At 52.9% G+C, this 23,933-nt stretch overlaps 2 protein-coding genes across 9 annotated transcripts; both read left to right on the top strand.

Annotated features, from left to right (window-relative positions):
- Positions 1-8,667: 8,667 nt before the first annotated feature.
- BAX (BCL2 associated X, apoptosis regulator) lies at positions 8,668-16,628 on the top strand. 7 transcript variants are annotated; one of them, XM_033223961.1, is made up of 6 exons: positions 8,668-9,317; positions 9,904-9,955; positions 10,043-10,189; positions 10,551-10,686; positions 15,654-15,758; positions 16,313-16,628. In XM_033223961.1, the coding sequence occupies exons 1-6, from the start codon at positions 9,284-9,286 to the stop codon at positions 16,598-16,600; spliced, it is 762 nt and encodes a 253-aa protein (XP_033079852.1). In that variant the 5' UTR covers positions 8,668-9,283; the 3' UTR covers positions 16,601-16,628. The 7 variants fall into 7 exon arrangements, with proteins under 7 accessions (XP_033079852.1, XP_033079855.1, XP_033079854.1 ...); XM_033223964.1 differs by having other exon boundaries at positions 16,362-16,628; XM_033223963.1 differs by lacking the exon at positions 10,043-10,189.
- Positions 16,629-19,368: 2,740 nt separating this feature from the next.
- Positions 19,369-22,156, top strand: FTL (ferritin light chain). Of its 2 annotated transcripts, none has more exons than XM_033223977.1 (4): positions 19,369-20,568; positions 20,730-20,876; positions 21,246-21,371; positions 21,860-22,156. In XM_033223977.1, exons 1-4 carry the CDS (start codon positions 20,467-20,469, stop codon positions 22,010-22,012), a joined length of 528 nt encoding a protein of 175 aa, XP_033079868.1. In that variant the 5' UTR covers positions 19,369-20,466; the 3' UTR covers positions 22,013-22,156. The 2 variants fall into 2 exon arrangements, with proteins under 2 accessions (XP_033079868.1, XP_033079869.1); XM_033223978.1 differs by lacking the exon at positions 21,860-22,156 and adding an exon at positions 21,824-21,853.
- The last annotated feature ends 1,777 nt before the right edge of the window (positions 22,157-23,933 follow it).

A 23,933-nucleotide genomic window follows, 5' to 3' on the forward strand; every position in this document is an offset into this window, starting at 1 on the left:
ATGGACCAATAAGCATGCACTTCCCCTCTCTGAAGCTCATAAAAGCCCCAGGCTCAGCCAGAGCAGGCAGAGGACAGAGAGACAACAGGATGACCAGCTATAGAGTGGAGCTACCCTTTCCAGGGCCGCCTCTCTGCTGAGAGCTGAGCAGAGACAACCTGCCTACAGAGAGGAACTACCCACTGTGGGTCTCCTCTGAGCTGTTGTAATACTCAATAAAGCTCCTATTTGTCTTGTTCACCCTTCTCTTGTCTGCGTACCTCATTCTTCCTGGACACAGGACAAGAACTAGGGCAAAGGCACCACCAACCACAGAGGTTTCTGGCCAGAAAAGCAACACCCCAAAGATCCCATAACAGTTTCACCAATTAAGTGTAGGCCTGGGCACTGGAGCCAGACGGCGCCTGTGACCTCAGGAAACGAACAGTGTCTGGGTAGGAAGTGTCCCTAAATATACTCTCTCCCAGCCTCTTTGTTACTTCATCAGTAAAGGGGTACTACTAACTTTCCTCTGCTGAGGAATAAATGAGATGGTGACTGACACGTAGCTTGGATCTGAATCCCTGCCCAAATCTCATCTTGAAATTTAATTTCCAGTTTTGGAGGCAGGGCCTGGTGCAAGGTGATTGGCTCATGGCATCCTGCGGCAGCTTTCTCACGAATGGTTTAGCACCATCACCTTGGTACCACTCTCACGACAGTGAGTTCTCTCGAGATCTGGTCGTTTAAAAGTGTGTAGTGTTGGGAACAGGCCCCCAAATTCTGGCCATAAATTGGCCCCAAAACTGGCCATAGACAAAATCTCTGCAGCACTGTGACGTGTTTGTAATGGCTATGACGCCCACGCTGGAAGGTTGTGGGTTTACCGGAATGAGGGCAAGGAACACCTGGCCCGCCCAGGGCAGAAAACCGCTTAAAGTCATTCTTAAATCACAAACAATAGCATGAGTGATCTGTGCCTTAAGGACATGCTCCTGCTGCAGATAACTAGCCAGAGCCCATCCCTTTATTTCGGCCCATCCCTTTGTTTCCTGTAAGGAATACTTTCAGTTAATCTACAATCTATAGAAACAGTGCTTATCACTGGCTTGCTGTCAATAAATACATGGGTAAATCTCTGTTCAAGGCTCTCAGCTCTGAAGGCTGTGAGACCCCTGATTTCCCACTCCACACCTCTATATTTCTGTGTGTGTCTTTAATTCCTCTAGTGCTGCTGGGTTAGGGTCTCCACCGCTGAGCTGGTCTTAGCAGTGTAGCACCTTCCCTACTCTCTCCTGCTCATTCTCCTGCCATGTGAGACACCTGCTCCCCCTTCGTCTGCCATGAGTGGAAGCTTCCTGAGGCCTCCTCAGAGGCAGATGCCTGTGTTACACTTCTTGTACACAGTCTGCAGAACTATGAGCCAATTAAACCTCTTTTTTTTTTTTTTTTTTTTTTTGAGATGAAGTCTCACTCTGTGGCCCGGGTGGAGTGCAGTGGCCGGATCTCACCTCACCACAACCTCTGCTTCCTGGGTTCAAGCGATTCTCCTGCCTCAGCTTCCCGAGTACCTAGGATTACAGATGTGCACCACTGCACCTGGCTAATTTCTTTTTTGGTAATTTTGGTAGAGACGGGATTTCACCATGTTGGCCAGGCTGATCTTGAACTCCTGACGTTAGATAATCTGCCCACCTTGGCCTCCCAAAGAGCTATAGGATTATAGGCGTGAGTCACTGCACCCAGCAAACCTCTTCTGTTTATAAATTACCCAGCCTCTGTCAGGTGCAGTGGTTCATGCCTGTAATTTGAGCACTTTGAGAGGCTGAGGAAGATCAATTGAGGTCAGGAGTTCAAGACCAACCTGGCCAACACGGTTAAACCCCATCTCTACTAAAAATACAAAAATCACTGGCTGCAGTGGCTCATGCCTGTAATTCCAGCACTTTGGGAGGCCGAGGCAGGCAGATCACGAGGTCAGGACATCGAGACCACCCTGGCTAATACGGTGAAACTCCATCTCTACTAAAAATACAAAAAATTAGCTGGGTGTGGTGGTGGGTGCCTGTAGTCCCAGCTACTCGGGACACTGAGGCAGGAGAACGGCGTGAATCTGGGAGGCGGAGCTTGCAGTGAACCAAGATCGCGCCACTGCACTCCAGCCTGGGTGATAGAGTGAGACTCTGTCTCAAAAAAAAAAAAAAAAAATCAGCTGGGCATGGTGATGTATTCCTATAATCCCAGCTACTTGGGAGGCTGAGGAGGCAGAGATCTCTAACCCAGGAGGCAGAGGTTTCTGTGCGCCGAGATCACACCACTCCACTCCAGCCTGGGTGACAGAGTAAGACTCCATCGCAAAAAAAAAAAAAAGAAAAGAAAAAGAAAGAAAGAAAGAAAGGAAAGAAAGAAAGGAAAGAAAGAAAGAAGGAAGGAAAGAAAGAAAGAAAGAAAGAAAAGAAAGAAAGAAGGAAGGAAGGAAAGAAGGAAGGAAGAAGGAAGGAAGGAAGAAGGAAGGAAGGAAGGAAGGAAGGAAGGAAGGAAGGAAGGAAGAAAGAAAGAAAGAAAGAAAGAAAGAAAGAAAGAAAGAAAGAAAGAAAGAAACTAATGGCTGGCTTCGGTGGGTGACTCCAGCTCAGGGGCTCCCTGAAAATTGCAGTCATGATACCAGTCAGGGCTATCTTCACCTGAAAGCTTGACTGGGGCTGAAGAATCCCTTTCCAAAGTGATTAACTCACCTGGCCAGAGGACTTGGTTTCCTGCCACCCATGTTCCACCAGAGTATGACTGCTTGAGTGTCCTCACTGTCACACACGTCCATGTGAAGAGAACACCAAACGAGCTTTGTGTGAGCAACAAGGCTGTTTATTTCACCTGGGTGTAGGCGGGCTGAGTCCAAAAAGAAAGTCAGCAAAGGGTGGTGGGATTATCATTAGTTTTTTTTTTTTTTTGAGACGGAGTCTTGCTCTGTTGCCCAGGCTGGAGTGCAGTGGCCGGATCTCAGCTCACTGCAAGCTCCGCCTCCCGGGTTTACGCCATTCTCCTGCCTCAGCCTCCCGAGTAGCTGGGACTACAGGCGCCCGCCACCACGCCCAGCTAGTTTTTTGTATTTTTTAGTAGAGACGGGGTTTCACTGTATTAGCCAGGATGGTCTCGATCTCCTGACCTCATGATCTGCCCGTCTCGGCCTCCCAAAGTGCTGGGATTACAGGCTTGAGCCACCGCGCCCGGCCTATCATTAGTTTTTATTTTTATTTTTTTGAGATGGAGTCTCGCTCTGTCGCCCCGGCTGGAGTGCAGTGGTGCGATCTCGGCTCACTGCAAGCTCCACCTCCCGGGTTCACACCATTCTCCTGCCTCAACCTCTTGAGTAGCTGGGACTACAGGTGCCTGCCACCACGCCGGGTTAATTTTTTTGTATTTTTAGTAGAGACAGAGTTTCACGACGTTAGCCAGGATGGTCTCGATCTCCTGACCTCATGATCCGCCCACCTTGGCCTCCTGAAGTGCTGGGATTACAGGCTTGAGCCACCGCGCCCGGCAATCATTAGTTCTTATAGGTTTGGGATGGGGTACAAAGTACATTCTCAAGGGCAGAGAGACTATTACAAAGTACCTTCTTAAGGGCAGGAGAGATTATATCATATCAGGGTGGGGCAGGAACAAATCACAGTGGCGGAATGACATCAGTGAAGGCTATTTTCACTTCTTTTGTGGCTCTTCTGTTGCTTCAGTCCATCTGGATGTCTACGTGCAGGTCACAGGGGATGTGATGGCTTAGCTAGGGCTCAGAGGCCTGACACTCACAACGTGGCAGCTGGCTTTCCCTAAAGGAAGTGATCTGAAAGGGAACGAGGTGGAAGCTGTAGTGACTTTTCTGACCTAACCTGTGAAATCACACACTGTCATTTCCACAGTATCCTCTTGGTCACACTGTTTAGCTCTATTGAGTGTGGGTGGAGACCACACAGGAGCATGAATACCTGGAGGTGAGACTCCTCAGGTGCCATCTTTGAGGTGGGCTTAATAGTTGTGATACAGCATCTTTATTATTATAAAGAGTTTGGTCGGGCGCAGTGGCTCATGCCTGTAATCCCAGCACTTTGGGAGGCTAAGGCGGGTGGATCATGAGGTGAAGACATCGAGACCATCCTGGCCAACATGGCGAAACCCCCGTCTCTAATAAAAATACTAAAATTAGCGGAGCGTGGTGGCATGCGCCTGTAGTCCCAGCTACTCAGGAGGCTGAGGCAGGAGAATCACTTGAACTCGGGAGGCAGAGCTTGCAGTGAGCTGAGATGGTGCCACTGCACTCCAGCCTGGAGACAGAGCAAGACTCCCTCTCAAAAAACAAAAACAAAAACAAAGAGTTGGCCGGTCACAGTGGCTCACGCCTGTAATCCCAGCACTTTGGGAGGCTAAGGCGGGTGGATCACGAGGTCAGGAGATCGAGACCATCCTGTCTAACATGGTGAAATCCCGTCTCTACTAAAAATACAAAAAATTAGCCGGGCGTGGTGTTGGGCGCCTGTAGTCCCAGCTACTCGGAAGGCTGAGGCAGGAGAATGGTGTGAACCTGGGAGGCAGAGTTTGCAGTGAGCCGAGATCTTGCCACTGCACTCCAGCCTGGGCAACAGAGTGAGACTCCATCTCACACACACACACACACAAAGTTTTAGTCAGTCACAGTGACGCATGTCTGTAGTCCCAACACTGTAGGAAGCTGAGGCAGATGGATCACTTGAGCCCAGGGGTTTGAGACCAGCCTGGGCAACATGGCAAAACCCTCTCTCTGCATAAAATACAAAATTAGCAGTGCATGGTGGTGCACACGTGTAGTCCCAGCTACTCCAGAGGCTGAAGTGGGAGGATCCCTTGACCCCAGGAGGTTGAGGCTGCAGTGAGCCACAGTTGTGTCATTGCACTCCAGCCTGGACGACAGAGGGAGACCCTGTCTCAAAATAAATAAATAAAAATAAAAACAAACAGTTTTGACTTCACAGCTAGCTAAAAAGTATATTCCCGGCCGGGCGCGGTGGTTCAAGCCTGTAATCCCAGCACTTTGGGAGGCCGAGAGGGGCGGATCACGAGGTCAGGAGATCGAGACCATCCTGGCTAACACGGTGACACCCCGTCTCTACTAAAAAAAATACAAAAAACTAGCTGGGCGTGGTGGCGGGTGCCTGTAGTCCCAGCTACTTGGGAGGCTGAGGCAGGAGAATGGCGTAAATCCGGGAGGTGGAGCTTGCAGTGAACTGAGATCACGCCACTGCACTCCAGCCTGGGTGACAGAGCGAGACTCCGTCTCAAAAAAAAAAAAAAAAGTATATTCCCTCACTCAGTGATTGTACTGTTCAGAGGCGTGTAGCTGCATTAAAAGCCCTTTCTTTCCTTCTCTGTAACTGGGGTCGGAGGAGGGCTATCTCACTGAACTGGAGTAACACAGATAAAGCTGGCTGCCAAGTTAACAAGAGACACTATGTCTCTCAAGGATATGCTTTGTTTGTTTTTTTTGAGATGAAGTCTCGCTGTGTCATCCAAGGTGGAGTGCAATGGCATGATCTCTGCTCACTGCAGCCTCTGCCTCCTGGGTTCAAGTGATTCTCTTGCCTCAGTTCCTCGAGTAGCTGGGATTACAGAAGCACACCACTATGCCCAGCTAATTTTTGTATTTTTAGTAGAGACAAGGTTTAGTTGGCCAGGCTGGTCTCGAACTCCTGACCTCAGGTGATCTGCCCGTCTTGGACTCCCAAAGTGCTGGAATTACAGGTATGAGCCACCATGCTGGCCAAGGACATGGTTTTTTTTTACCCATGGAGAGACTTTGTTCTCTAAATTCATAAATTGTTGGAAACTCTATCAGTAAAAATGAAACATCTGACTCTTGCTTGGAGGATCTAATCCACTTGATACAGAGTAGCAGCCTTGATTTCCAAAGCAGGTGCAGCGCTTCAGATAAAGGGTTTCTGGATGCAACATTTCACATGTACCTTCTTGTTTCCAATGATTCAGGACACTGGTTTCACTTGACAGTCCTGACCCGATGTTGACCTTGTTTTGCTCTAAGCTATCATTTGGTTGTCACCTAAACTCTACCCTCCCCCTTTATCTTGGCTTTTTCTTTTTGAGACAGGCTCTTACTCTGTCACCCAGTCTGACTGCAGTGGTGCAATTGATCACAGCTCACTGCAGCCAGGACCTCCCAAGCTCAAACAATCTTCTCACCTCAGCCTCCCAAGTAGCTGGGACTACAGGCATGCACTGTTTTTTTTGTTTTGTTTTGTTTTGTTTTGTTTTTAGATAGAGGCTCGATCTGCTGCCCAGGCTGGGGTGCAGTGGCACGATCTTGGCTCACTGCAACCTCTGCCTCCCAGGTTCAAGCGATTCTCCTGCCTCAGCCTTCCAAACAGCTGGGACTACAGGCACGCACCACCACTCCCAGCTAATTTTTTTTGTATTTTTAGTGGAGACGAAGTTTCACCATGTTGGCCAGGCTGGTCACAAACTCCTGACCTCAGATGATACACCCACCTCGGCCTACCAAAGTACTGGGATTATGGGAGTGAGCTACCACGCCCGGCCCCCACCCACCTTTCTTTTTTTTGTTTTAGTTGATACAGGGTCTCACCATGGTACAGCCCAGGCTGGTCCTGAACTCCTGGCTTCAAGTGATCCTCCTGCCTTGGCCTTCCAAAGTGCTGGGACTATAGGAATGAGCCATCACACCTAGCCCCTTTCTTCAGTTTTCAAATCAAAATGATCCTTCAAGATCAAAGGGAAATACCTCCTCTGAGAAGTCTCTGAATGTCAGAGACAGACAATGTCTTCTTTCTTTTTTTTTTTTTTTTGAGATGGAGTCTCGCTCTGTCACCCAGGCTGGAGTGCAGTGGCCCGATCTTGGCTCACTGCAAGCTCCGCTTCCCGGGTTCACCCCATTCTCCTGCCTCAGACTCCCGAGTAGCTAGGACTACAGGTGCCCACCACTCACGCCCAGCTAATTTCTTTTTGTATTTTTAGTAGAGACAGGGTTTCACCGTGTTAGCCAGGATGTTCTCGATCTCCTGACCTCGTGATCCGCCCAGCTCGGCCTCCCAAAGTGCTGGGATTACAGGCGTGAGCCACCGCGCCTGGCTGACAATGTCTTATTTCTGTATGCTCTCCAACATTCAGTCATGCAGTTATTGAATAACACATTTTGAGAGATAACTATGAATCAAGGAACATGCTGGTTTCTGGGAGAATTGAGGACAAATTAACCTTGTCGAAATTTTAGGTGGATGAAAAAGACCAAATTAAATTAAAGCACTGCACACATTTACAGCTGTGAGAAGCATTATAAATCCTGGGTGCTATGGGAGTTTTTTTGTTTGTTTGTTTTTGTTTTTTGAGTTGGAGTTTCCCTCTTGTTACTGAGGCTGGAGTGGAAGGTCACGATCTCGGCTCACTGCAACCTCTGCTTCCAGATTCAGACGATTCCCCTGCCTCAGCTCCCGAGTAACTGGGACTACAGGTGCCTGCCACCACACCTGGCTACTTTAGAATTTTTAGTAGAGATGGGGTTTCACCATGTTGGCCAGGTTGGTCTCAAACTCTTGACCTCAGGTGATCCACCCATCTCGGCCTCCCAAAGTGCTGGGATTACAGAAGTGAGCCACTGTACCCAACCAGGAGCTCTTTTGAGAAAGAAGGAAGTCCAAGAGATCTTCCTGACACCCTAGTCTGACTCTGCCCTTTGCCTGCTCAAAACTTTCCCATGGTTCCCAGCTGCCTTCTAGACATAGATCAAGTCCCTTCTCTGATAGGCCCAACCCCTTTATCATCTGATCCTAGCTCATTTTTCTGAATTTTCCTTCGTTGCTATTATTTTCTTTCTAAAGTGACACGTCATAATATTCACAAAGCACACAAGTCTTACGTGTACAGCTCAATGAATTGTAAATATGTGTATACCTGGCTGGGCACAGTGACTCACGCCTGTAATCCCAGAACTTTGGGAGGCCGAGGCGGGTGGATCACTTGAGGTCAGGAGCTTGAGACCAGCCTGACCAACTTGGTGAAACCCCGTCTCTATTAAAAATACAAAATTAGCTGGGCGTGGTGGCTCATGCCTGCAATCCCAGCTACTTGGGAGGCTGAGGCAAGAGAATCGCTTGAACCCGGGAGGCAGAGGTTGCAGTGAGCCGAGATCGTGCCATTGCACTCTATCCTGGGCAACAAGAGTGAAACTCTGTCTCAATAATAATAATAATAATAATAATAATAATATAAGTGTATACCCATGCAAATACCATTCAGATAAAAATATGGCATATTTGGGGCACCCGAGGAGTCTCTCTTGTGGCCCCTCCCTTCCATACCCTGCTGATCTATCAGCACAGATTAGTTTTTGTCACCTTTTGAACTTCGTATTCCTTTTCTTTTTATACAAACACAAACACTCGAGTCATGACTGGGTAGGGTGGTTGAAGCCTGTAATCTCAGCACTTTGGGAGGCCAAGATGTGAGGATCGCTTGAGCCTGGGATTTCAGAGACCAGCCTGAGCAACATAGAGAGACCTCATCGCCACAAAAAAATTTAAAAAAATTAACCAGGGGTGGTGTAGTCCCAGCTACTTAGGAGGCTGAGGTGGGAGGCTTGAGCCCGGGAATTCCAGGCTGCAGTGAGTCATGATTGGGCCACTGCACTCCAGCCTGGGCAACACAGCCAGACCCTGACTCAAAACAAGCAAACATACAAACAACAGAAAAGCAGGACTGGCGCGGTAGCTCATGCCTGTAATCCCAGCGCTTTGGAAGGCTGAGACGGGGGTATCTCTTGAGCTCACAAGTTAAGAGACAAGCCTGGGCGTGGGCTATATAGCGAGATCCAGGTCTCTACCAAAAACAAAACCACTCAGTTTTTAGTCATCTAGAACGTCCTGCCTGGAAGCACGCTATTTTGGGCCTCTGAGCCTTTGCACTTGCTATTCCTTCTGCGCTGGGGAGAGCGCAAACACTGCCCGAAACTTCTAAAAATGGTGCCTGGATAAATGAAGACATCAGAGTTGCGATTGGACGGGCGTCTGTTGGATGGCGCCATGGCTGGCACTTATTGGGAGATGCTCATTGGACAGTCACGTGACTGGACCAAGCCTCCCGAGGGAGCGAGGCAGGTGCGGTCACATGACCCGGCGGCGCTGCGGGGCAGCGGCCATTTTGCGGGGCGGCCACGTGAGGGACGCACGTTCAGTGGGGCTCTCACGTGACCCGGGGCGCGCTGCGGCCGCCCGCGCGGACCCGGCGAGAGGCGGCGGCGGGAGCGGCGGTGATGGACGGGTCCGGGGAGCAGCCCAGAGGCGGGGGTGAGGCGGGAGGCAGACGGGCGGGAGGAGGGCGAGCCCCCTCGCCGGCGGGTCCCAAGATCCTTCCTCTCGGCCTGGGGCTGTGCGATCTCCAAGCACTGAGGGGCAGAAACTCCCGGATCGGGCGCTGCCACACTCCAGCCCCCTCCGTCCTCGGAGGTTCCTGGCTCTCTGATCCCCGTGCCCCGATCCCTGCCTGTCTGGCGCTCTCGGACCCCCGAGAACTAGGGGATCTCGGAAGCCAAGCCCCCGGGCAGGCCCGGGCTTGTCGCCCGCACCACTTCCTGCCTCTGGCACTGGTGGGAGGGGCGGGTCTCGCCTCTGCCCCCTCAGGCCAGGGGTCCGGATGCATTTAGTGTTCCGCTACCCTCTTTCCCCAGGGAGAATGTAGGATACAGGCCCAGCCTCCTGGCCTTTCTCCATCAGGGACTCAGTTGTCTGGGCCCCCCCGTCACTTCATCTGCTAGGGTCCCAGAAGTCCAGGGTCCCCAGCTCTGCCCTCCTTCAGGGACCGTGAGCCTCCACAGCCTCCTGATCCCCTAGAACCCAAGAGTCCAGGCACCTCTTCCCTTCCTTTCTCCTCTAGGGCCCACCAGCTCTGAGCAGATCATGAAGACAGGGGCCCTTTTGCTTCAGGGGTGAGTTTGAGGTCTGATTATTGTGGCACAGATTTGAGGAGTGACACCCCGTTCTGATTCTGCACCCTCACTCCATCCCCACTCTAGTTTCATCCAGGATCGAGCAGGGCGAATGGGGGGGGAGACACCCGAGCTGGCCCTGGACCCAGTGCCTCAGGATGCGTCCACCAAGAGGCTGAGCGAGTGTCTCAAGCGCATCGGGGACGAACTGGACAGTAACATGGAGCTGCAGAGGTGTGGGCCCCGGGACCCAGAAATCCAGCCACTGGGCTCCCTGAGAACACAGGAGTCTCAGCCCCGCATTCTCCTCCTCCCCTAAGAATTAGAAGTCTTGGCCCTACAACTCAGCGCAAGCGTTCTGGGCTCCCAGCCGTCCTCTCCGCCAGGATCTTAAAACCCTCCTTCAGGGAGTCATTTTTCCCACCTTCCTCAATGTGTGTCTTGTCCCCTTCCCTTGCCCCCCGTTGGCCTGTTGTTTTTCATGTCAGCCTGGCTTGGGCCTCAGTCTCCTCATCTTTAGTGTGCGGTGGATGTGGGGATGTCCACCATCAGCCTGATGCTGGCTCCCCAGCACTGGTTCTCCTCTCTCCTGCAGGATGATTGCCGCCGTGGACACAGACTCCCCCCGAGAGGTCTTTTTCCGAGTGGCAGCTGACATGTTTTCTGACGGCAACTTCAACTGGGGCCGTGTTGTCGCCCTTTTCTACTTTGCCAGCAAACTGGTGCTCAAGGTGGGCAGCTGCAGGGCAGTGAGCCCGGGGTGCTCCCCTCAGACCTGTGAGGATCTAGGGATCGTGGGATCAACCCCCTGCAGTGGCCCAGTGACCACAGAGGGCATGGAGAGAGATGGCTGTGCGCTGGGTGTCGGCTTCTTTTATTCATTCAACAAGCATTTACTGGGCCTGCTATGTGCCAGGCCTGTACCTGGCACCTGGGACACAGCACTGTACAAAGCAGGCTGCATCCTGCTCTCAGGGACTTCACATACAGGGGCGAAGTAAAGGGGGCAGTGTGATTTAGCAGATGGTCAGGAAGACTTCTTTTTTTTTTTTTTTTTTTAGACAGAGTCTTCCTCTGTCGCCCAGGCTGGAGTGCAGTGGCGCGATCTTGGCTCACTGCAAGCTCTGCCTCCCAGGTTCACGCCATTCTCCTGCCTCAGCCTCCCGAGTAGCTGGGACTACAGGCGCCTGCCACCACGCCCAGCTAATTTTTTTTTTTGCATTTTTAGTAGAGACGGGGTTTCACCGTGTTAGCCTGGATGGTCTTGATCTCCCGACCTCGTGATCCACCTGCCTCAGCCTCCCAAAGTGCTGGGATTACAGGCGTGAGCCACTATGCCCGGCCTATTTTTTTTTTTTTTTTTTGAGATGGAGTTTTGCTCTTGTTCCCTTGGCTGGAGTGCAATGGCACGATCTTGGCTCACTGCAACCTCTGCCTCCCAGGTTCAAGCGATTCTCCTGCCTCAGCCTCCTGAGTAGCTGGAATTATGGGTGTGCACCATTATCCGTGGCTAGCTTTTTTTTTTTTGTAGTTTTAGTAGAGACAGGGTTTCACCATGTTGGTCAGGCTGGTCTTGAACTCCTGACCTCACGTGATCCACCCACTTTGGCCTCCCAGAGTGCTGGGATTACAGGCATGAGCCACTGCAACCAGACAGGAAAGACTTCTAAGAGCAGGTGACATTAAAGCCAGAGTTGGAATGACAAGAAGGATGCATTGATCTATAGTGATTGGGGGAAGAGGCATCCGGTAGAGGGAACAGCAAGTGCAAAGGCCCTGAGGTAGGACCAAGCCTTCTGACGGTAGGGAGGAAGCCAGTGCTGTTGGAGCAGAGTGAGCTGGGGGAGACGGTGGGAAAGGAGGGCACAGTTGGGCAGGGGCAGATTGTGTGGAGTTTTTTGGGCTGCTGGAAAGACTTTTTTTTTTTTGAGACAGGGTCTCGCTTTGTTGCCGAGGCTCGAGTGCAATGGCACCATCTCAGCTCACTGCAACCTCCACCTCACAGGTTCAAGTGATTCTCATGCTTTAGCCTTCCAAGTAGCTAGAATTACAGTCACGCACCACCATGCCTGGCTAGCTTTTATATTTTTAGTACGGGGTTTTGCTGTGTTTTCCAGGCTAGTCTCAAACTCCTGGCCTCAAGTGATCCGTCCACCTTGGTCTCCCTAAGTGCTGGGATTACAGGCGTGAGCCACCGCGCCCAGCCTGGAAAGACTTGAAATTTACTCTGAGTGTGATGGGAGTGACTGGCTGGTTTTAAATACGGAAGTGACGTGACCTGATTTATAAATTTAAGGGATTATTCTAGGAAGTATAGATGCCCCTTGACTTGCAATGGTGTTACATGTACCTAGTAATCCCATCATAAATTGAAAATAACATAAGTTGAAAATGCATTCAATGCCCTGATAAACCCATAGTAGGGTCAAAATTGTAAGTCGAACCATCGTAAGTTGGGGACTGTCTGTATAGCAAAATGTTCATTGTAGAACCTAGGTGGCGGTTATATGGCTGCTAACTGTGGAATTTTTTTCACTTTCCTTTATGAAGATTCTCATAAGGAAATATGGTGGGGGAGGTGGTGAAATGATCCTGGCTGTTGGCCAAAAAGAGATCATGGGGTACAAGGGCAGAAGCAAGGAGGCTGGAGAGGTGGCACCTGTCATAGTCTTGCTGAAAGATGACAAGCCCAGGCCTGGGTGGTAGCAGCAGAGGTGGGGGGGTGGATTTAAAGAAGTGGGGTCTTGCTCTGTTGCCCAGACTGGAGTGTAGTAGTGATCATAGCTCACTGCAGCCTCAAACTGCTAGGACCAAGCAGTTCTCCCACCTCAGCCTCCAAAGTAGCTGGGACTATAGGAGCATGCCACCATGCCCCACTAACTGTGGCATTAGCCTTTTTCTATAGAGATGGGGTCTCGCTATGTTGTCCAGGCTGGTCTCCAACAGGGAGGGATATTTCTTTTTGGAAGTTTTGTTTGTTTGTTTGTTTTGAGACAGGGTCTTGCTCTGTCACCAAGGCTGAAGTGCAGTGGCGTGACTTGGACTCACTGCAGTCTTCACCTCCCGGGTTCAAGTGATTCTCCTACCTCAGCCTCCTGAGATGCTGGGATTACAGGCGCTCCCCACCACACCAGCTAATGGGAGGGATTTTTCTTTTTTTTTTTTTTTTCCCTGAGATGGAGTCTCGCTCTGTTGCACCCAGGCTAGAGTACAATGGCGCGATCTCGGCTCACTGCAACCTCCACCTCCTGGATTCAAGCGATTCTCCTGCCTCAGCCTCCAGAGTTGCTTGGGATTATAGGCGTCCGCTACCACACCTGGCTAATTTTTGCATTTTTAGTGGAGATGAGGTTTCACCATGTTGGCAGGCTGTTCTCGAACTCCTGACCTCAGGTGATCTGCCTGCCTCAGCCTCCCAACGTGCTGGGATTACAGGCGTGAGCCACCACGCTCGGCCGAGAGGAATATTTCTTGATGTGTTTTCAAGATTGAGCTGATGGGGCTTGAACGTCGGAGGTGAGGGGAATAGTAGTGCAGGTGACGGTGGGGCCACCTACAGAGCGGGGATGACAGAATAGAAGTGGCCAGATAAAGGCTGAAGGAGAAGTCTTGGAAGTTGGGAGAGAAAGTCAGGGATCCATGGGCAGGGGCTAGTCTTCTCTGGCCGGGCGCGGTGGCTCATGCCTGTAATCCCAGCACTTTGGGAGGCTGAGGTGGGTGGATCACAAGGTCAGGAGATCGAGACCATCCTGGCTAACACCGTGAAACCCTGTCTCTACTAAACATACAAAAAATTAGCCGGGCGTGGTGACGGGCTCCTGTAGTCCCAGCTACTCGGGAGGCTGAGGCAGAAGAATGGTGTGAACCCGGGACGCGGAGCTTGCAGTGAGCCGAGATCACACCACGGCACTCCAGCCTGGGCGGCAGAGTGAGACTCTGTCTCAAAGAAAAAAAAAAAAATTCCTCTCTGGAGAAGTGACATTTGCCCTGAACGCTGAAGGGTGAGAATTTGCTTGGTTGAGGCCTGTTTGGGCGGAAACAGGAGCACATGAAGAGGTCCCGAGGCAGGAAGAATTTGATGGGAATTTAAAAAAAAAAAAAAAAAAAAAATGGGGCCGGGCGCGATGGTTCACATCAGCACTTTGGGAGGCTGAAGCACACAGATCACCTAAGGTCAGGAGTTTGAGACCATCCTGACCAACATGGTGAAACCTGTCTGTACTAAAAATACAAAAAAAAATTAGCCCAGTGTGGTGGCAAATGCCTGTAGTACCAGCTGCTTGGGAAGCTCAGACAGGAGAATAACTTAAATCCGGGAGGTGGAGGTTGCAATGAGCCGAGACTGCGCTATTGCACTCCAGCCTGGGCAACAAGATCAAAACTCCATCTCAAAAAAAAAAAAAAAAAAATTAGCCAGGCATGTTGGCAGGCACCTGTAATCCCAGCTCTTTGGGAGGCTGAGGCAGGAGAATTGCTTGAACCCGGAAGGCAGAGCTTTCAGTGAGCCCAGATTGCGCCACTGCACTCCATCCTGGGTGACAGAGCAAGACTCCATCTTAAAAAATAAAAAAAAAAATGGAAGCAGCTCAGTGAGGCACAAAACAGGAAGTGGAAAGGTGGAGCGAGGTCAGGCTAGAGCCTGCACACAGGGCTTGTGGGCTGCGTTGTGCCTTCAGGTCTTCATCCTGAGGGTACTGGGGAGCCACAGAAGGCTCAGGGGTAGGGCATTTGAGAGTAACATGATCTTGTTTACAATTTTATTTAATTAATTAATTTATTTTTTGAGACAGACTCTTGCTCTATTGTCCAGGCTGCAGTGAAGTGGTGTGATCTGGGCTCACTGCAACCTTTGCCCCCTGGGTTCAAGCGATTCACCTGCCTCAGCATCCCAAGGAGCTGGGATTACAGGTGCCTGCCACCACACCCAACTGATTTTTGTATTTATCTACTTATTTTGAGATGGAGTTTTGCTCTTGTTGCCCAGCCTGGAGGGCAATGGCGCGACCTTGGCTCACCGCAATCTCCGCCTTCCGGGTTCAAGCGATTCTCCTGCCTCAGCCTCCCAAGTAGCTGGGAGTACAGGCATGCACCATCATGCCCGGCTAATTTTGTATTTTTAGTAGAGATGGGATTACTCTGTGTTGGTCAGGCTGTTCTTGAACTCGCAACCATAAGTGATCCACCTGCCTTGGCCTCCCAAAGTGCTGGGATTACAGGCATGAGCTGGCGCACCTGGCCATGTTTACAATTTTTTTTTTTTTTTTTTTTTGAGACGGAGTCTCGCTCTGTCACCCAGGCTGGAGTGCTGTGGCCGGATCTCAGCTCACTGCAAGCTCCGCCTCCCGGGTTTATGCCATTCTCCTGTCTCAGCCTCCCGGGTAGCTGGGACTACAGGTGCCGCCACGTCACCCGGCTAGTTTTTTGTAGTTTTTAGTAGAGACGGGGTTTCACCGTGTTAGCCAGGATGGTCTCGATCTCCTGACCTCATGATCCGCCCATCTCGGCCTCCCAAAGTGCTGGGATTACAGGCTTGAGCCACCGTGCCCGGCCCATGTTTACAATTTTTGAAGCCGACTTCAATTGTGGGTGGCAGAAATCTTTGAGGGGAGGCAAAGAATTGGGAAAGGAGGCTTGGGGCCACTATCGCCAGGCACTGGGGACAAGGTTCAGTCCCTAACACCCACTCCACTCCCCACAGGCCCTGTGTACCAAGGTGCCCGAACTGATCAGAACCATCATGGGCTGGACACTGGACTTCCTCCGGGAGCGGCTGTTGGGCTGGATCCAAGACCAGGGTGGTTGGGTGAGACTCCTCAACCCTCCTCACCCCAACCACCGCCCCTGCCCCACTGTCCCTGCCCACCCGCCACTCCTCTGGGACCCTGGGCCTTCTGGAGCAGGTCATAGTGGTGCCCTCTCCCCATCTTCGGATCATCAGATGTGGTCTATAATGCATTTCCTTATGTGTCTGATCAATCCCTGATTCATCTATCCCGCTGACCTCCTGGTGACTTCTGACCTCACTGTGACCTTGACTTGATTAGTGCCTTCTGCCCTCCCTGGAGCCTCCACTGCCTCCGGAATTGCTCAAGTTCATTGATGATCCTCTGACCCCAACTCTTTCCTTTTTTTTTTCCCCACTGAGAAGGGGTCTTGCTATGTTGCCCAGGTTGGTCTCAAACTCCTGGCCTCAAGCGATCCTCCTGCCTCAGCCTCTCAAAGTGCTGGGATTACAGGTGTGAGCCACCATGCCTGGCCTGATCCCAGCTCTTTAATGCCCATTCATGTGAGTCCCCTGCCCACAATCCTGCGTTCTGACCTCCTCCTCCCTCCCTGATCCTGCCTGTGCCTGCCCAGGGGCTGCCCCTGGCTGAGTCGCTGAAGCGACTGATGTCCCTGTCTCCAGGACGGCCTCCTCTCCTACTTTGGGACGCCCACGTGGCAGACCGTGACCATCTTGGTGGCTGGAGTACTCACCGCCTCCCTCACCATCTGGAAGAAGATGGGCTGAGGCCCCCAGCTGCCTTGAACTGTGTTTTTTCCTCCATAAATTATGGCATTTTTCTGGTAGGGGTGGGGACTGGGGGACATGGGCATTTTTCTTACTTTTGTAATTATTGGGGGGGTGGGGAAGAGTGGTCTTGAGGGGGTAATAAACCTCCTTCGGGACACACTGCGGCATCTGAGTCACTGGGCCTCTGCCCCGCTCCCTGGCACATCAGGAGAGCAGGCCCTGCCCGCCACCCCATGCCAGGCCTGCCGTCTGCTCACCTAGAGATACCTGCTCGGGCCACTCAGGGACGTGGGGCTCTCTGCACTCCCTTGACATCTTTTTCTGAGGTGCCCAGTGGGGTCTGTGGGTTAGGGATGAGTTGGTCCCGGGCCTGCCCCGCAGGAGCCTACAGTCCTGAAGGGAAAGGAAGGTGACTGGTAGCACATCTGTCGCAGCCCAGGATGATCTGTGCAGGACGGAGGCAGCGGCCTGTGAGACCTGAGCAGGCGTGTGTGTGTAGGGGGAAGAACAGCACAGCTGGCTGCAAAGCAAGCCTCCAGGGCCTGGGACCAGAGCCTGGAGTGTCACACATGGGTCCTCAGGAGGCCATACCTTTACTGAGCTGGAGAATGGGGGTGGGAGGAGGAGGGATGGGAGGACCAGGGAAGCAGGAAGGGCTCTGGAGCCTGGTGGTGATGTCACTGGAAGGTGGCAGGCTGAGGACACCGGGGAAATAGGGCCCACGGAAGAGGCCTCCTGAGCTGGGCTGATGACAGAGAGGAAGGGACCTGGCTGGGGACTGAGAGGCTGGAGGGCAGGGCAGAGGAGAAGGAACCTGGTCTGGCCCCACAGCTGGGTGGGGCCCCCCTGGAGAGGAACTCCCGGAAGAAGCTGCTGAACTCAGAGGCCCAGTGACCTCAGACAAGGGCGGAGCGAAGACAAGGGGGTCAGAGGATGTGGGTTCTCAGTCACAGAGTCTCTGGTGCCCCCTCTCTCTGGCTCTGTCATTCCCCTCTGGGTCTTTACCCCCTCCCATCTCTGGGTCTCTGTCCCCACTTCTCTCTCTGAGTCTCTGTTCCCACCCCACCTTTGGCCCTCTTTCTCTGGGCTCTTTCCACCCCTCATCCCCAGACCTCTGGCCTCCTCTCTCTGGATCTCTGTTCCCCCCTCTGAATCTGTGGCCCCCCATCTCTGTGTCTCTGTCCCCCCACCCTGAGTCTCTGTCCCCCTCCCTCTGGGTCTCTGTCCCCCTCTCTTGGGTCTCTGTACCTCCCCTCTCTCTGGGTCTCTTCTCCCCTGCCCTGTCTCTGTCCCCCCCCCATCCCTGTCCCACCCTCTCTCTGGGTCTCTGTTCTTCCACCTAGTCCCTGTCCCCTTCTGAGTCCCTGTTCCCCCTCTCTCTGGGTCTCTGTCACCCTCTCTCTCTGGGTCTCTGACCCCACCTCTCTCTGGATCTCTGTCCCCCCTTCTCTCTTGATTTCTGTCCCCCACTCTGGATCTGTACCCCCACTCTGGATTTCTACTCCCCCCGGGCCCTCTGGGCCTCTGTCCCCCCTACCCCCGGGTCTCTGTACCTCCCTGCCTCTGCTCCCCCCCACCTCTGTCCTCCTCTCTCTGGGTTTCTCTCCCTCTCTCTCTGGGTCTCTGTCCCCCCCTCTCTCAGGGTCTCTGTCCCCTCCTCTCTCTAGATCTCTGTTCCCCTCTCTCTGGATCTCTGTCCCCCTCTCTCTGGATCTCTGTACCCCTCTCTCTGGGTCTCTGTCCCCCTCTCAGGGTCTCTGTCCCCTCCTCTCTCTGGATCTCTGTACCCCTCTCTCTGGGTTTCTGTCCGCCTCTCTCTCTGTCCCTCTCTCTCTGGGTCTCTGTCCCTCCCCCTCTCTCCCAGGGTCTTTGTCTGAGTCTCTTTTTCTCTGGGCCTCTGTGTCCCCACCCCACGTTCTCTGTGGTCTTCAGATCCTATCTCTCTCAGCCCCTCCTCTACCTCCACCTATGGGCCCCAAGGCCCCTCTCGGGACTAAAGGTCTCTGGGCTGAGGTATGACATTTGGTAAATGAGTAACTCGGGTCCCACAGTCAACAGGGTGCTTTGGGCGGCTGCCCCTCCTCCATGGACTCTTCCCAGAGACCCTAAGTGAGGGGAGAGAGAGGAGAATAGGATCAATGAGTGTCCACTGAGCCACCACCCAGAGTGAGGGGACAATATGGCCACAGGCGGGATCCCAGGGGGAAAAAAAAACATGGGAACCAAAAAGACACGGAGACAAAGCACACAGCCGGCTTCCAACAAGGGGGGATCTGGGGGGAGGGGGCCCGATTTGGGTCTGAGCCAGGTCTAGTTCTGAGGGTCCCACCAAAAAACTCGGGGAGTGCCAAGGGGATGAGGTCAGCGAGTGGCCCCACCCCCATCCGTTCCCGCGGGGGCCCCTTCCCGCGCTGAGCTCAGCATGACTCAGCAGTCGCTGCCTGCAACAAGGACCCCAGATACCGGCCTAGCGAGGCATCTGCAGAGCCCCTCAGTCAGGGGCTGCCCCACCTGGGCTGCTCGGAGCGGCTCCTCTGTAGAGCGGGGCCTGACCTCACACCCCACGCCCCAGTGGCTTCAGCTCCCTGCCCAGCGCACGGGCTACCTCCATCGGGGCACTTAAGCAGGGTCAAGGTTTGCGCCGACTCCGTCTCCCAGAAATCAACATGGACCAGGTCCACTTAAAAAATACGCATTAGTTGAAGACAGACGTCTCGTCCATAGGTCCCCAGACTGTTTGTCCACAACGCAGGGCTTCTCTTTGTGGGCCTGAAAGAGCACACCTCAGGCAAGACACGAGGGCAACTTCAGAGACACTGTTTTCAGGGCCAAGGAGAATTCTCGCAGTCTATGAGTTGCCTCCAAAACAGCCCCCAGGACATGCAGTCCCAGAGACACCGCAAAGCTGGAAACAGACATTTCATTCCTTCCCATTTTCACTGCCAGAAAACGACTGGGCCCTTGAAAGAGCTCCAAGGTATCCCCAAAGTCCCAGCCAGTCTTTGGAGGGTTTCAGAGGGCTGTCTAGGGTTCCAGAAGTCACCCTACCTCATACGATGCTCCTCCTGGGCTTCCCGCACGGGGTGAACCCCACGGCTCCAGAACAACTGCCCTTTCCAACTTGCAGAGCACCTCAAGGACCTAAAGATCGCCCCGGGGAGGGCTCCAAAATATAGAGTTTGCATCGTGAACTCCCACCTCTGTAAAGCCCAGGACTCCAGTCCTCGCACCCCTCCGTCTCCCAGAGAACCCCAGGGGTCCAGAAATACCATCTCACTGCCTTCCAAGCTTCCCAAGGATCCAGAGACTCCTTATCTCGCAGCACAAACCTCAGGCAACTACAGGTCCTCCCTGCAACTCTGAGTTGCCCCTCCCCCCAACTCAAGGTTCCAGAAAAATCCATGCCCTCCAAAATCCCAGAATCTGACTTACTTTCCCGAGGCACCCCCAGGACCCCAGGGTCATCATTTCACGGGACTCTTAATGCTCCCATAAAACGATGGCCTCCCAGAGGGACCCCAGCCCCCAGCCCCCCGCCCACGAAACCCTCCATTCCTCGAATCAGCCCCTGGGCCCCAACCCCACCAAGCCCCCATTTCACAACACACTCGCGCTACAGGCGCGTGACTTCCCCCTGCTTTGGGGCGGGGGCTGAGACTCCTGTGTGCTCCGGATTGGTCAGGCACGGCCTTCGGCCCCGCCTCCTGCCACCGCAGATTGGCCGGTAGCCCGCTCCGAGCGCCCCGCCTCCGAGGGCCAGCGCACTATAAAAGAAGCCGCCCTAGCCACGTCCCCTCGCAGTTCGGCGGTCCTGCGGGTCTGTTTCTTGCTTCAACAGTGTTTGGACGGAACAGATCCGGGGACTCTTTCTTCCAGCCTCCGAGCGCCCTCCGATTTCATCTCCACTTGCAACCTCCGGGACCACTTCTCGGCCATCTCCTGATTCTGGGACCTGCCAGCACCGTTTTTGTGGTTAGCTCCCTCTTGCCGACCAACCATGAGCTCCCAGATTCGTCAGAATTATTCCACCGACGTGGAGGCAGCCGTCAACAGCCTGGTCAATTTGTACCTGCAGGCCTCCTACACCTACCTCTCTCTGGTGAGTCCCCAGGACGCCCCTGGCCCTAATTTCCCCCAGCTGCGCACGTTCGGCCCTCAGCGCAGGCGCCGGCCTTCTTTGTCCGGTCGAGTACACAGAGGGCGGAGTCCCCCTTGGCCTCGCCTCCCGCTAAGCATTGTTCCCTCCATCTCTTTCCGTAGGGCTTCTATTTCGACCGCGATGATGTGGCTCTGGAAGGCGTGAGCCACTTCTTCCGCGAATTGGCCGAGGAGAAGCGCGAGGGCTACGAGCGTCTCCTGAAGATGCAAAACCAGCGTGGCGGTCGCGCTCTTTTTCAGGACGTCAAGGTAACTAGTGTGTGGGTAGGGTAATGGACTACATCTCCCAGCAGGCCGTGCGCGCGAGGAACCTTGATTTGAGGGCTTAGATGTCGCGAGGGCTTCGGGGAGACTGAGTTCGGTCTTGTGAGCCCTTTTACGGCTGGAAATAGAGGCGCACGTCGTGCAGTACCCCCAAGACGCGGCTGTCCACACCGCTGCGTAGTCTTAAGGACGTGTAGCTGTAAGAGCTAGGACGGGGTGCGGAGAGTGATAAATACAAGCTATCACATGTCTTTGTGGCCTGGGCCTCTGACCCCCACCAACTCTTGGGAAATGTAAGTTTAGTTCCATGTGCCGAGTGTGTGTATTCTGAAGCCATTTCTCCTTTCCATATAGAAGCCAGCTGAAGATGAGTGGGGTAAAACCCCGGATGCCATGAAAGCCGCCATGGCCCTGGAGAAAAAGCTCAATCAGGCCCTTTTGGATCTTCATGCCCTGGGTTCTGCCCACACGGATCCCCATGTACGTACCCCCTGCATCCATGGCTACCCAATCATACCCCTCAAGCCTTTGCTCTCTTTGGGCAGATTCCCTTCAGAGCCTCATTAATTTTTTTTTTTTTTTTTGAGACGGAGTCTCGCTCTGTCGCCCAGGCTGGAGTGCAGTGGCGGGATCTCGGCTCACTGCAAGCTCCGCCTCCCTGGTTCACGCCATTCTGCCTCAGCCTCCTGAGTAGCTGGGACTACGGGCGCCCGCCACCTCGCCCGGCTAGTTTTTTGTATTTTTTTTAGTAGAGATGGCGTTTCACCGCGTTAGCTAGGATGGTCTCGATCTCCTGACCTCGTGATCCGCCCGTCTCGGCCTCCCAAAGTGCTGGGATTACAGGCTTGAGCCACCGCGCCCGGCCCAGAGCCTCATTTAACACCTGTCATATTTTAATCTGCAATTGGCAGCTCTTTCTCCCTCTTTTCCAGGGATCGGGTTTCTAATTTCTCCCTCTTCTCTCTCAGCTCTGTGACTTCCTGGAGACTCACTTCCTAGATGAGGAAGTGAAGCTCATCAAAAAGATGGGTGACCACCTGACCAACCTCAACAGGCTGGCCGGCCCGGAGGCTGGGCTGGGCGAGTATCTCTTCGAAAGGCTCACTCTCAAGCACGACTAAGAGCCTTCTCAGCCCAGCGACTTCTGAAGGGCCCCTTGCAAAATAATAGGGCTTCTGCCTAAGCCTCTCCCTTCAGCCACTAGGCAGCTTTCTTAACGACCCTAACAAGCCTTGGACCAAATGGAAATAAAGCTTTTTGATGCAGCTGGTGGTTTTGTGTGTGGTATGGAAGATGAGGTGGGATCTGTTCTCATAAAGCTTCTGGCTGGGTTGGGGATGCCAGTGAAAGAGGAGTTGGCCCCATCTCCCATTTTCTTATCTCTTCTAAGACAAGAAGCTATCTGGGTAGTGTTGAACTTGAGGGTTCTCTGCTTGCTTGGCTGTTAACTGTCCCTCCCAGATGATAGAGAGAGCCTCCAGGGAGTTGAATTAAGACCTGGGTTGGTACCTGGAAACAGATGTGTTCGGTCTCAGCCAGAAACAGCACTATTTAACGAGTGATTATGGGGCCAGGTGGGCCGATGAGCTGATGTCAGGAGTTCCAGACCAGCCTGACCAACATGGAGACACCCTGTCTCTACTAAAAACATAAAATTAGCTGGGTGTGGTGGTGCATGCCTGTAATCCCAGCTAGTCAGGAGGTTGAGGCAGGATAATCGCTGGAACCTGGGAGGTGGAGGTTGCGGTAAGCCGAGATCAACGTCATTGCACTCCAGCCTGGGCAACAAGAGCGAAACTCCCCTCTCAAAAAAAAACAAAAAACATGTCTGCCTCACGGAGGTTGCAGTGAGCTGATACCGCGCCAATACGCTCCAGACTGGGCAACAGAGTGAGACTCTGTCTCAAAAAAAAAAAAAAAACCCTTCAATTTTGGAAGGCAGCTGAAATTATTAGGCCCTTTATATGGGCACATTGAGGCTATTGCTATGCAACTTGCATGGCAACCAGGAGGCTCACTGAGGTCTTTGCTCCAGAGTTTACAGATTATGGCCCAAGCTTCAGTAATCCCAATGTGAGGCGCACACTGCGGAACTGACAAGTGGAGCTGAGCGGCCAGGCACATGTGATGCCCAAGCAATGCTGGACAAGGTGTTTAGGGTTCATCATAGAAATGGGATGTGAAACTTTGGGCCGGATTCTCCAAGCGGGAACTGAAAAAGCTGAAAACAGGCCTTAAAAAGCATCTGCTGAGTCCTAGCTGCAAAACTGCTATGTCAGCTCTGACTCCTCCTCTTCTTCCCCTGGGGCTGGGGTGGGGTGGCTCAAGCCTGTAACCCCAGCACTTTGCGAGGCCGAGGCAGGAGGATCACTTGAGCCCAGGAGTTTGAGACCAGCCTAGGCAACATAGGGAGCCCCCTATTCTCTAAAAAAAATAAACAAATGTAACGAGGTGTGGTGGCACGTGCCTATAGTCCCCGTTACTTGGAAGTTTGAGGTGAGAGGATCACTTGAGCCTGGGAGGTTGAGGCTGCAGTGAGCCATGATTTCTCCACTGCACTCCAGTCTGGGATTCAGAGGGAGATCCTGTTATCAAAAAAAGAAGTGGCCAGGCACGGTGGGTCACACCTGTAATTCCAGCACTTTGGGAGGCCGAGGCAGACAGATCACCTGAGCTTAGGAGTTTGGAGACCACCCTGGACAACATGGTCAAACCCTGCCTCTACTAAAAATACAAAAATTAGCCCAGTGTAGTGGCGTGCTCCTGTAGTTCCAGCTACTCAGGGGGCTAAGGCAGGAGAATTGCTTAAACCCAGGAGGTGGAGGTTACAGTGAGCCGAGATGGCTCTCCACTGCACTCCAGGCTGGTGACACAGCCAGACTCCATCTCAAAAAAAAAAAAAAAAAAAAAAGCTACACAAGGTTCACAGCTGTCCTGTAGATCTTCTTTCTAGTCACATAGCCCCTTTATGCCAAAGATGTCTTAAGCCAAATTTTTGCCACTTGCAAATCAAGGCCCAAGTAAGCAATCAGAGGTACCTTC

The sequence above is a fragment of the Trachypithecus francoisi genome, unplaced genomic scaffold (assembly GCF_009764315.1).
Source record: "Trachypithecus francoisi isolate TF-2019V2 unplaced genomic scaffold, Tfra_2.0 Lachesis_group12, whole genome shotgun sequence".
Lineage (NCBI taxonomy): Eukaryota > Metazoa > Chordata > Mammalia > Primates > Cercopithecidae > Trachypithecus > Trachypithecus francoisi.

Coding starts and splice junctions, on each gene's coding strand:
- BAX (XM_033223959.1), top strand. CDS start 9,046: ATGGCGCCATGGCTGGCACTTATTGGGAGATGCTCATTGGACAGTCAC. Junction 10,687..15,653: donor CCAGCAAACTGGTGCTCAAG/GTGGGCAGCTGC, acceptor CACTCCCCACAG/GCCCTGTGTACCAAGGTGCC. Junction 15,759..16,312: donor TCCAAGACCAGGGTGGTTGG/GTGAGACTCCTC, acceptor GTGCCTGCCCAG/GGGCTGCCCCTGGCTGAGTC.
- FTL (XM_033223977.1), top strand. CDS start 20,467: ATGAGCTCCCAGATTCGTCAGAATTATTCCACCGACGTGGAGGCAGCC. Junction 20,569..20,729: donor CCTACACCTACCTCTCTCTG/GTGAGTCCCCAG, acceptor CTCTTTCCGTAG/GGCTTCTATTTCGACCGCGA. Junction 21,372..21,859: donor CTGCCCACACGGATCCCCAT/GTACGTACCCCC, acceptor CTTCTCTCTCAG/CTCTGTGACTTCCTGGAGAC.